The sequence below is a fragment of the Rhinolophus hipposideros genome (assembly GCF_964194185.1).
Source record: "Rhinolophus hipposideros genome assembly, chromosome: 14".
Lineage (NCBI taxonomy): Eukaryota > Metazoa > Chordata > Mammalia > Chiroptera > Rhinolophidae > Rhinolophus > Rhinolophus hipposideros.
The window spans coordinates 38,520,068-38,533,140 of record NC_138060.1 but is presented as its reverse complement, the minus strand read 5'-3'; the positions used below and the strand labels follow the sequence as shown (position 1 = coordinate 38,533,140).

Below are 13,073 nucleotides of genomic sequence, written 5' to 3'. Positions count from 1 at the left end.
TGAACCAGAAGAAGGAGCTGCTGCTCTGATTTGGGGACAGGGCCTGCAGGCCAAGGGACAGTGTGCTAGCTCTGTCTCTCCCACCGTGGGAGGTGAGCAAGCAAGCGGTAATACACAGCTCTGATGGCGGTTGGGGCCAGCATGGAATTGAGACCCGAGCAGAGACTGGGACAGCTTCATGCGTGAATGCCTACAAATGAATGTGGCACGTAAGACCTTATAAATGGGTATTTTTTAAGGCCACAAAAAATGAGAAAACAGATGTTAATGGAGGGTGAGCCTGCTTATTGAAGTGATTTTCAAATTGGCGTGCCTATCAGTATCTCTTAAAGTGTGTTTTAATTGCCCTCACACACACATTCTCCTGCAAAGCCCCAGGGAGGAGCTGTCACTCCCCCTGAGCTTTCCTGGGAATCCCCGTTCAGTAAGGCCAGTTCCCCCAGGCAGGTGGGGGAGGAGGCTGAGGACCGCTGCATGTTGAACCTGTTGGTGGGCAACCTGGTGAGATGCAGATCCTGCTGGTCAGCACTGGCTGGGCAGGTTCCCTCAGATCAGGTCTGGATGGATGACTTCTCAGGGGGAGGCTAAGTCTCCTGGAGGACAGAGAGAAACAGCTCCTGCCTTATGTCGGCTCACTCCGTAGGCATCGTTGCCTGATGGTAACCTGCAGTGAGTTTGTCCTTTTGGTTTTACCATTCTGTTGAATCGACAACATGCTTTACTCTTTAAATCCTTAAAGACAGTGTCTTTATTAATTTCAGTCACCTGGGAGGAACTGGTCTTTAGCGAGAGAGGTGAGTGAACGGCATAGAACTGTGAGGCATGTAGGAAGCCCAGGCTGAAACCCTTCCTCCTAGGAGTTGCCTGAACTCTCGAGGCGTACACCACACTGTTGGTCCGCAGACTCGCCTGGTCCCTGAGGAAGTGAAGACACACTGTCATTATAAGAATGTACTGTGGAATGTTGGCGGGAAGGCTGTGCGTTTCAGGCTCCGTGCTCCCTTCTGTTCTGCCCAGGACCTGTCCCATCTGCAGTTTGGGACACCAGCCGTGGTGCGATAGCTGCTATGAAGTTAGGCAGAAAAATTCCCAAGCTTATCTGAAGTTGTGGTGTGGCAGCAGATAAGTTATGCTCAGAGCATTAGTTACAAAATGTCATTCTTCTATTTTCAGTAAATATTCAGGATGTGATACTACAAGAAAATTTGGAAAAAGAAGATCAAATTCTGGTTTCCCTGGCAGGATTAAAACAGGTATGTCCACAGATGTGGCTTTGTATCCCACAGGGCCCCTCTTTGTGTGCCATTGGGGAGCGCACCCTAGGGCCTGGACTACTAGATTAGAGCCAGTGTTCCCCCAGCCACTCACTTCCTCTCAGACAGAGCCCCTCCTGAATCTCCACCTCCTTAGGCCCTTTGCTCCAGCTGGTGCTTATGTCTGACTAGCCTGACTACACTGCTTTTCCATTTCCCTCCTCTGCCCTTCCTCTTACCCAGCCCATTCTGTTTGCTCCTCACCCAAAGCTGGTGTGGTGTGGTCCAGTGCGATGTCTCATCGTTTCCATATATGTGGGAATGTCCTTGGAGTACAGGTCATAATCCCCACCTGCTGCTGGCCTCAGACCCTCGAGGGCCACATGTACACAGCCCTTACAGGGCTACACGCCAAGTAAATGCCAGCGAATCAGTGTGCTGCTCTCAGAAGTCTGCCTGTGTTAGGAACAGCGTGGCTGGCCTGGAGCACTTCAGGATCCCGGGGCTGTTCAGTGGGGCAGGGTGTGCAGGGAAACGATGCTTCCTGCTTCAGATAACTGCCAAGGATGTGACACCCATGTCTGACCCTGTGAGAACCTGCCGATAAGACTCCAAAACTTTCCTTGGTCATTAATAAGTCAGTGGCTTTGATAGAGTGAGATTTTTTTTTCTGTTGTTTCTTTCTTACGGTAATATATTGGTATCCATACTATGAAAAAAGGGTCAATGACAAGTCTCGTTTAAATGTATTAGTGGTTTAGCTAGCATTTAAAAACAAACTCATTCATCTTGTTCATTTATTTTCTTCTTCTTGGAAAATAGATCAAAGATATTCTGAAAGGTTCCCTGCGTTTCAACCAGAGCCAGCTGGAGGCCGAGGAAAATGAGCAGATCACTATCTCAGATGATCACTACAGCGGCCAGGGCCACGGTGACCAGCTGCCTGCGGCCACAGAGCAGGTACAGGAGCTCTGACGAACAACATCACTTGTTCTCCAAAGTTATGAATAAGAAAACCCCTACCAAAGTGCCTCGACGTGACCATATGTGAAGTTTAGCTGTAAAATACCACAGGTGGCCTGAGCCAGGGGTGCTACATGTAACTGCACGTTGTACCCTCTGGTACCCTGGGGGCGCCCTTTACAAAAATAGTTCCACTAGTGTCTCATAGAGTTGGGCCATACACAACCTGCACACCTTTACGCAGCAGCTCTGGCCTAAACCTCCTGCCAGGCCTATCATGTGGCGTTAGAAAGCCAGATCGCTGCCTCGGTTATTGGCCAGTTGCCTCCAGCGGATGCCTCCGTTCCCGTTTAACACTGGAAGTACTGTCCATGCTTTCCTCATGCTGTCTTGAGTGTATTTCACTTGGTTAGAATTTTTTGTATTAGTTCCCGGTGTACAAAACCACATAGTGATTAGACATTGACTCCCCTGACAAAGTGATAACCCCCAAGTCTGCTACCCACCTGACACACCTACATAGTTATTGCAATACTGTTGACTATATTCCCTATGCTGTACTTTGCATCTTGTCACTGTATATATAAAGTATATATAGTATTTTATATATAATACATATATATTTTATATATATTAATCATAATTGACCTTCAATATTATTTTATATTAGTTTCAGGTGTACAGTGCAGTGGTTAGACTTTTATATAATCTATGAAGTGACCCTCCTGGTAAGTCCAGGACCCAATCTGACACCCTACACAGTCTTTACATTATTGGTTATATTCCCTATACTGTAGTTCACATCCCCATGACTGTTTTGTGACTACCAGTGTGTACTTCCTAATCCCTTCACCTTCTCACCCATCCTCTAAGCCCCCTCCCATCTAGCAACCATCAGTTTGTTCTCTGTATCTATGAGTCTATTTCTGTTTTGTTTACTCATTTATTCCATTCTTTAGATTCCCCGTATAAGTGAAATCATGTGGTATTTGTCTTTCTCTGTCTGACTTCACTTAGCATAATACCCTCTAGGTCCATCCATGTTGTCACAAATAGTAAGATTTCATTCTTTTTTAAGGCAGAGTAATACTCCATTGTATATACATGTACCACAGTTTCTTTATCCAGTCGTCTGTTGATCGGCATTTCTGTTGTTTTCCATATCTTGGAAATCTTGGCTATTGTGAACAGCTCTGCAGTAAACATAGGGGTGCACATATTTTTTTAAATTAATTATTTTGGATTTCTTAGGATAAATACCCAGAATGGAATTGCTGTGTCATAAGGTAGTTCTATTTTTAATTTTTTGAGGAACCTCCATACTGTTTCCCCACCTTTTTTGACATCATGGAGAAGGACTTCTCATTTATGTCCATCCTCTAAGGCAGAGAGGTAAACAATTTTTTTTCTGTGACGAGCCAGATAGTGTTGTAGGATTTGCGGGCCACATATGGTCCCTGTCACATATTTGTTTTTGTATTTGGTGTTTGTTTATTTGTTTGTCTTTAAAACCCTTTAAAACTGTGTATGCCATTCACAGCCTGAAAGCCACATAAAAACAGGCTGCAGGTCAGATTTGGCCCATGGGCTGTAGTGTGTCAACCCCTGCTCTCAGGTGTCAACAGTGGATGGAATTTATTCTAACATAAAATCACAGAATTTGCCAGTCAGGAAAGATCTAAGAAATTCCTCATGTGCTTAGTCCTGCCTGCTTGCTCCACGAGTGAGAAAACAGGCCAGAGAGACACACGGATTCACCTGGCATTATGTTTTCAGAACCCCTGCCCCAATCCTGTAAGCTTCTAGGTACACCACGCTGCTTCCTTGAGCATTATCTGACAAGACTAAAAATGTCTAACAGTTTTCTTTTTAAATGGCTTACAGTGTCCTCTTGAAAAATGAACCTTAGCAAAATCTCATCTAAGTCACTTTGTCAAAAACTAACATCCAGATGCTTGTAAATTATTTATTTTTTATGATTTTCAAAAAGCAAAGTGATATTTTAGAAGGGGAGTTCTTTTTAGTTTTAAGAGTACTCTTCAATAAGAGAGAGGCCTGTATGGTTAATTTCATCCAGCTTTAAAAGGAAGTTTTCATAAAGCATTTTGAGTCTGCATTTTTAGCCACATGAATGCAACATTAAAATTGCAAGTTTAATTTAATTAGTCCCTCCTAATTCTCCTTCCCTGCACAGATGTTTAATTTTTCAAAAATAATTTATTTATTCAAATACTGCTGAGCCCCAACCCATTTTTAATTGACAATGTTATTTAAAAATCTAGCATCATTCTTTTAGTCAAATGTGTTAAAATACTACAGACAAAGACCTTTCAAACACACTAATGAATTTGCTCAATTTAAAATTTGTTGATTATACTTTGTTGTTGTCATTCCTGGTTTTCATGTTTGTAAGAACCTACCTGTTACTCCACTGCCCTGATGGACCCAAATGTGCAAACTCAAGATGAGCTATGAGCTAGAAGGGAGATGAATATGATATGCCCTGTTCTGGCCCAGCTACATCCAAAAGACCTTTCGCTTCTGCGCTTGCTTCTGAAGCACAGTCAGCCCTTCCTGGGCTTAGAGACCCCACTGCTGCCTTCTTTGCTTCTCGCTTCCGCTATAGGGTTAAGTGGGAAAGAAGAAAAGTGGGAGAAGGGAAAACAGAAGGGCTTCTGTTCTATACTCATTGCCTGCCATGGCCCCTTGCCCAAGGGTGTTAGTAGTTTACAAAAAACTAGTACTCCTGAAAAGGGTTTTTAACAGAGGAAGGGAGCAATTGGGAAGCAGTGCTCTTCTCTCATCTTCATGGGAGGAAAGGCAAGAGAAATCCCAGATGCAAGTAAGCAAGTCACCCGGACAAGCCAATCCCTGGGCCTTCCACTGCAGCTGCCAGGGATCTGGATAAAGGAGCCACCAGGCAGGATGCCCTGACCCACCTACTTCCTGCAGGAACCCCCGTCCCAAGCCTTGGAGCCGCTGGCTTTTCTTTATCACTGCTTGTGGGGAAAGGAGCCGTGGTTGCTGGCTGTGCACAGGAACACCCGTGCCCAGTGTGCCAAGTAGAAGTGGGCTTTTTCCGTCCTTGGTTCCAGTGTGAATTGAGGGCCTGCTGTGACTGGTACTAGGTGTCCATGGCTATGCAATGTAGCTCCTGCTTTCAGGAGCTTCCAGTAAACCAGGGGCCAGCGGCTGGTGAGCGGTGCTAGAGGCAGGCTTTTGCAACATTTTCTGGAGGTGTGACGACCATGGGTGGGGTCTGTGGTGGGTTGTGCCACCACTCCTTCCTAACTGAGGAATGATTGTCTTTGCTTTCTTAGTCAATCACAAAGTGTGTCTAGAGAACAATGCAGAGGACCAGGCTCGCCGGCCTTGGAGCCAGTGGCTCATGGTCCTCCCATCCAACCTTGGAAAGGGCTCTTTCTCTGTGGGATGCATGTGCTCAGTTCCCTACTGGGAGGTTGGTGGAGATGTGGCTGGTAACCTTCTTCCCATTGGATTTGTAAACCTTCCCTCCAGCTCTGAAAACAGACATGTGAAATTATATTCTATAGGGTGAAAAGAGCCACATTCTGTCCCTTACACCCAGAGGCTGTCCTTGACACACTCCTTCGGGAGGTTTTGGATAAACTTCACTCAAATCCATTGCAGTGGAAGGCAGGACTCTGTGGGACCCCTGGATGCATTAGTGTACCAGCCCCTATCCCATGCTTCACTGGTACTTGGGTCCCTATTTTTATCTGTGTGGTCTGCAGCTGCATTGTCTAATACAGTAACCACTAGCCATATGTGTCCATTTCAAATTAAATTCATTACGATTAAATAGAATTCAGAGGTAAAACTGCAGTTCTTCAGTCCCACTAGCCACCTTTCATGTGCTCGGTATCTATGTGTGATATTGGATGGCACAAAGTGATGACACGTCCATCATCACAGAAAGTTTCTGTTGTACAGCACTGGTCTAGAGTTTGGCTCACCTGCTTCAACCATGATGCTAAACTCAATCTAAGAAACGAAGCAAGGTGGGATGGTCAGTGTATATCGTGGTGGTTCCTGGCAGGGCTGACAGGTTAAAATTGTGTAATACATACAAAAAGAGAGGGCTGACCTGGAAATGTATAAAGTTTCTGTAAATGATGTAAATGGCTCCAGGCAGAGGCTAAGGCTGCTACAGAAATCCAGAAATAAGGCATCCTTATGTCTACAAAAAAGTTCTAGGTGGGAGTCCAAAAAAGTTCATTTACTTTGTGACATTGGCCAAGCCATCGGGCCTCTGATCTCAGCTTTCTTTCTTGATCTATAATATAAACGTAGGGGGAGGGGTAACAAAAAGAAAATGGTTGCTGAGGCCCCATCAGCTCTAACATGCTTTGTCTAAGCCAGTCTGTGATGTTATCTGGGAATTGGTTGCAGGGAGGTGCGGGGGCGAGGGGGTGGCTTACCCACAATAAATAACTTGACTCCACTACCTTTCTAGAAACATGCCAGATAATTACAGTGATGGTAGGCACCCTCTTTACCTTTACTAGCCACAGGCTTTGTAACATACTTCTCCTCTTCAAAGTCTTGCCCATATCCTCACTCTAAGCTAAAGGAGAATAGGTTATTGTAGTATTTCTGTAGGAGAGGGGCCACTCTAGAAATAGGACCCACTATACATGCTCTTTTTATTTTCAACCTAAGATAAGCTCTATGAAGCAGCACTCCAGCCATGGACTGTCTGTGGGGTGAGAGGTCAAGGTTTTCCCAGAATCCAGTGCAGGGCGACAGTCATATGAACGAAGTAGCCACGCTTTGGAGGTAGGAGGTCAGAGCTGAGGTACCCACAGCCTATGTGCATATGTGCAGACGTCCCTTCTAGCATCCCCCAAGATGACATGGTCCTGACCAGGTGCCCCAGACAGAGGCACATAATGGGGACATAAGGGACCGTCTTTCTCTGCCAAGCTGCCGTAAAGCCATTTGTGATCACGTCCCCCTCTACCAGAGTGCCATGTACGGCATACCTCCTCAGTGTGGTAAGAATTAATGTGTTTACAGAATGTAAGCAGCTTTAAAACTTGAGATGAAGAACCTCAAGGCCTGTTGGTTCAGCACTGTGATCTTACAGGCAAATTCTGTTTCTGTCCTCCAATTCAGTATGTCAGCCACTGTTTAGCCACTCACGTCCCATGTCACCAAGGAGAGCATGAGATTCAGATTTCCCATAGAAGTGTTGCTAACGGCCTGTCCAGGCCCTGCCCTCAGCTCACAGGCGGCTTTGGCCGTGCTGGTCTGGAGGTCAGAGCACCCGGGGGAGCCGGCGGCACTTCCCACCAAGGGCTCTGTACATCTCCTGGACTTCAGACTCCTGCACCAGTCCCCACACACTGGGTCAGGGAGCAGGTGTGGGCACCACGTGGGCTTCCATCAGCACTGGGGCAGGTGCTTGTTCTGCCAGGCTGCATTGGAACATTCCCGGTCAAACTATGGCTTTACTTCCATCCCAGCTTCTCTGTTCACAACCCAGAACCTTTCCCGATGTTCATGGATGTCTGCTTCTTTAGTTAAAAAACAAAATGCTACTTGTAATTGCTTCGAAAGAAAGGAAAATAAGTATAGGGTAATGCAATTCCATCTCTATACTTTTTGCCATATACTTGCAATTACCGTTCCTGGTTTTCATGTTTGTAGAACCTACCAGTTACCACACTGTCCCAGGGGAAGCCCGAGTGCACCCCAGGATGAGCTAGCTATGAGATCTAGGTGAGATGCAATACATAGCTCCTCTGAGGCTCTCTCCTGAGCAAGGAGTAAAATCGCTCCAGATCTAGGGAGCCAGCCCTGTGCGGTTCTCATCTGCTCACGTCATCTCACTACGCGGTGACTACACACGAGGACAGAGGCACTGTCCTTACCCCCTTTCACAGATGAGCCCCAGGAGGATGAGTGATGTGCACGGCAGGTGCCAGCGAAGCTGGCAGGGATTCTGCCTGCAGCCCACTGGCTCCTGCGCTGGCCCCTCCTAACAACTCATCAGGTAGGAGGTTTTCTCCCCCTTCCTGGTAGTTGGTAGCTGACATGCAGCCTGCGAAGGGCTGGCCCTGCACCATGGGAAGTGCCTGGGCTCCAGGGAAGCAGGACTGAGCGCTGTGTCTTCCCAAGGAAGAGCAGAGGGTGAGGTGGCCCAGTCTCCATGGAGCGCTCCCCAGCTCGCAGGGCCTCCCTCACTCTCTCTTTTCACTGGTGTCTTCTCATCCCCTGTACTTCTGACTGTACTTCACAGGCCTCTTCAGAAACATCAGACCGCACAGATGGAGGGAGCTCAGATGACTTCATCCTGGTTTCCAAAGAAGATGAGGGGGGCAGCGCCAAGGGGTCCTTCTCGGGCCAGGCCCAGCCTCTTCGCACCCTCAGAAGCACATCTGGGAAAAGCGAGGCCCTGGCCCGCTCCCTGCTGGTGTTCTCCGACCCTCTGCTGGGCCCAGCCTCGGCTTCCTCCAGCAACCCCAGCTCCAGCCCCGACGAGGACAGCAGCAGCAACAGCAAGGACTCCGGCTTCACCATCGTGAGCCCCCTGGACATCTGACCACAGTGCCCAGGCCACCCCCCTCAGCAGCCCCAAGGCCCAGCTCCCCCAGTGGGCACCCCTCTTTCCCAGCATGCATGTGACATTGGAGCACCCCATTGGAACCCTTTAGAGAGAAGCAAATAGGGCCACAGAGCACACAGACTGCTGTTCACCAGGTGCAGACTGGGCTGACCCCTGCCCCACCTCACTCTGAGGCAGAGCTGGGTAGTACCCGGTATCACACTCACTGTCGGAGACCAAACCAGTCAGAATGACTTTTCCTGTCCTCTGCTCCCTAACTGAGAAGCTGTGGCAACTCCGTCAGTTATATCTGGAAGAAGGAATAAGAGTTGGTTTCAAATCTTCCCTCCCTCGGAGCGTCCAGCATAAGAAAATTGATATCAAGAAATCTTTTTCTCTGGAATTTTGTATCTGAACCAGTTCCATTCCTCCCTTGGGAATCCATATGGCAACGCCAAATGCAACAAAATGGACTAGAAATAGTGGATTTCAGGGCTGGAAAAAACCCATTACTGTCCTCTCAGAAAGTTAAAATGATTTTTAGAAACAGGCTCTAAACTTAGGAATCATATTTAGGTGTGATGTGCTACAGATTTCTTCTTTTTAAAAAACATTTCGACATCTCAGGCCAGATCGATGCTGGCCATCACTGTCCCTTCTTAAACAACTGTTTTTGACTTTTTAGAATCTGTTACACCAGAAAATAGGGTTTCTTTAAGCCAATCTTTGCTGCACTGATTTCAAAGGTTGTAAGAATGTTACCTCCTTGAATTGGAAAATTACCCTGACTTTATGGGGTCAAATCGATTTTCTGATAAAGTTTCTGAAGTTTGGGGGCTGTGTTCACCTGTCAACTGAGGAGTAAAGGGAAAAACCCAAGCTCACTAGTATCCAGAGGCAGGGTCTCCCATTGGCCTTAAGGCAGCAGCAGGAATAGGGAATCAGACCTGGAGTCCCTTGTGGGGGAGCAGGGCTTCCTAGAGAACATTCCAGATGCCAGGAGGACGCAGGATTTCTGCACAGCACTTCCCTTGCTGGGAGCCAGGTGTCGCAGCTGCGGGCCTGTGCTCAGCAGTGCACTGCACCCCTGGCAGGAGTGCCAGGCAGGGCCGGCCCAACCTATCAGAGCCGTCCGGGCTTCGGCACAAAATGACAGTCCCCTTGTCAGCTGGCAGTTCAGGGACGTGTGATAGACAGAAGCTGTTTCTCTCCTAAAGGAAGAGCCCTGAAAGGACACCTGTCCTCTCCTTTCCCTGAGCAGGAACTCTAACAGGGTAGAACCATGCCTATTTCACCTCCATCAGGGTGGAGCAGCCCTCGCCCTGGGGTGAGTAGTTCTTTGGGCTCCCCTGAGGACGACAAGGCCCCTGGGCAGCAGGAGCTTTTGTGGCAGCAGGCGGATAGCCACGGAGAGAAGGATAGGACAGACATGGCTAACATCCCAGCCACTGCTGGACATGTTTCTCTATAGACAAATGTGATAATGATAAGATTTCCCACTCACTCTCCAAGAAAAGTGATGACTCCAGAATCAACTCCTCTTAGGTTCTAACTAGCTCTACAATTTATTCTTAAACTCCAGCAGAGAAATTGCCTGCCACATCAGTGCATAAGGTGAATGGTAACTGGGGTTTGCTCAGATGGCAGGGCGGCCTTCCACGCTTGCTCAAAGATGCGCTGATTAGCTCTGGCTCCTGACTCTTAGGGGCCCGCTCAGCACCCTTTCGGGTGACTCACTGAGTAGGTTGTGCCAAGTCTAGGTCCCCTTGCTGATACGTCATAAGGCCATACAGTGAGTGGCCTTGCAGCTGCTCAGGAGCTGTCATGAGTTACTCTCAAGGGACCGGTCCTGGGAAGGTGTCGGAGTCCTCAGCTCTAAGGGAAGACATGTGGACTGTCCTCACTGGGGCTCCAGGACACATGAAAGGGCCCTGGAGCTGGCTGTGCTCTGGCAGCTCGGACACAGCAGTCTGCTCACGTTCAGCATCTTTTGCCCTAAGCTAGAGTCACAGTAGCCGTGTCACTGGCGACACTGTAGCCGCCAGACGTCCCCCACCCCGACAGTCGTCGGCTAGTTGCCTGAAACCTCCCAGCCCTGCCAGCACGTAGCGGCGGGTCCTCACTTCTGTGCTCCTGTGCTGGTGCCACATGAGAACCCATGGGGTCACTTGGAGTGTTGCTTCTGTGGCCCCCAACAAGCTGCTGTCTCCTCAGAGAACAGAAACGCATCAGGGGGAGCACAGACAATGTCACTCAAATTCCCACAGGTTCATGGGACACGAGAATCCAGTTACTGTCTTACTCTTTTTTAAGTGACTTGTTTTTATTTTTCATAACTGAGCATTGTTGGCATATCATTAGTTACAGTACTATTAAAGAATTTGTTCCTTTTTATCATTCTATCAGATACTTAATGTTTCATTGCACATTTTTAAAATCCTGAATATATGAAACCTTTTTGTTTTTCTTTAACAGATGTGGTAACCATTGGAACTCTCTCGTGTTTTGATTCTTAGCAGTGAAATATATTTTATATACATTAAGTTTAGATTAATTCTCATCATCTACTTTTTTATACATGTACCCTGTATTCGTGATTCCTCTCTGATCAGTTTGGAAATTTGAATTCTATCTGTGTATTACATATGAGAATTACAGATTAGAGAAAGAAAATCGTCATGACTTTGCCTTACCTTGTGTGTATGCCAAGGGGTTGTATAACACTTGAAACATTTAATTATACTGGATTATTCTTCCAAAGGTGACCTCCTGCTAACGTTCACTGCTAACTGCAATCTGGTAAGAAATCGTATGGCTGCGGAATGAATGTGACTAACAATAAACGAAGACCTCCCTGTGATTCGCCTCCTCTGTGTGACTGAGTTGAATCTGTGCATCAGCCCTCGGCGGCTTGAGTGTTCGCCATTAACAAGAATGACTCTTCTTTGTCAGAGACGATGAACAAATATAAAATTCTGTGACAGTCCTGTGGTCTCCTGCTGATAACGTGCCAGAGTTGACCAAAATTTATTCTTTTTGTTTCTTCAAGAAGCTGCCCCTCAGAGCTCATTACAGAACAAGTGTGTATGGATTTCCGTCCAGTGCTGAGCGGCTGTCCCATCCCTCCTCCCCTGCAGAGGCACATCTGGCCCCTGCCCCCCACGCGTCCAGAGCAGGGACACTGGGGAGGCCGTGCTGTGGCGAGAGGTGGGCAGGATGATTTGAGGGCGACTGCTGGCAAGCCAGGATTCCTTCTTGCAGGCCAAAACCGCTTCCGCAGTATTACTTTCAAAAGCTCTCTTTATGGTATTAAAAAGAAATATAAAGTTCCTATAAACAGGCTTGAGACTACTTTCATGTAAAAGTTGTCATAATATTTTTTCTCACAATGGTACAATTTATTTGATTTATGGAATACTCAGTTGTGCCATTTATATCCTATCACTTTTTTCTCATGCATCTTTACAACTCATATTGATTTAAGAAATGACTTATCCTTTTGGCAAAGTAATCCCATTCAATACGATTATAATAAAAGAATAATGTGAAACAGAATGGAAGTCGAGTTGTTCCAGGCGGGGATTGGGGACAAAAGGTGTTGGCCAGGCCTGACTCGTAGGGCCTTGTGCCATGCACGGCGGGGTGGGGGTGCATGATGAGCTGTACCCGCCGCCCGGCTTCACCCACACCACTGCACGGGGGAGTTGGGGCCCAGGCCTGACCCAGGGCTCACACCTTACTCTGCTATTCCCTTTCTCTCTGACTTGGGCACATTGCTTAACCGCTGGGGTCTCGGTTTCCTTATCTGCAAACTGGGGCTCATAGTAGTCACCTGCTTCATAGGGTGGGGTGAGAACTTAAAGCCCTTAGACTACAGCCTGACAGTGAAATGCAGAACAGTTTCAGAGATGATGCTTGATTCTGAAAGAGCCCCTGGAGGCCATGTAGTCCCACCCTTTCCATTGACATCCTGGACCAGAGGCTTCCCGGAGGCCTGGCTGTCTGCTCCTCGGGCTGCATCAACCCCAGGGGCCCACCCTGAAGCAACCCTGCTCCGCCTGCTGGTCCAAGAGGCCATTTGGGGGACAGCCCCAGCAGCTTGGCACCTGCTCCCCACTCTCCCCTCAGCACCGAGTTTGTCCTGGTGACCTCACTGACACCCAGTTAACATGGGATCTGGTGAAGAGGCCAAAGGGTGGGGTAGAGGGGTGCACTGAGTCATAAATGACAAGCTAGGAAAGATAAGGGGTTTTTAGAGCTTATGTAGAGCCATGAAGCCAGCGGCA

General features: G+C 47.7%; 1 protein-coding gene across 7 annotated transcripts in view; it reads left to right on the top strand.

Annotated features, from left to right (window-relative positions):
• The window catches only part of TBC1D5 (TBC1 domain family member 5), a 503,965-nt gene extending 491,631 nt beyond the window's left edge, over nt 1–12,334 (top strand). For all 7 annotated transcript variants that reach the window (XM_081072580.1, XM_081072576.1, XM_081072581.1 and 4 more), the window contains 3 exons: nt 1,174–1,253; nt 2,076–2,213; nt 8,482–12,334. In XM_081072580.1, the coding sequence (XP_080928706.1) occupies nt 1,174–1,253; nt 2,076–2,213; nt 8,482–8,784 (521 nt within the window). In that variant the 3' untranslated portion in view covers nt 8,785–12,334. The remainder of the gene's footprint in view (nt 1–1,173; nt 1,254–2,075; nt 2,214–8,481) is intronic.
• The last annotated feature ends 739 nt before the right edge of the window (nt 12,335–13,073 follow it).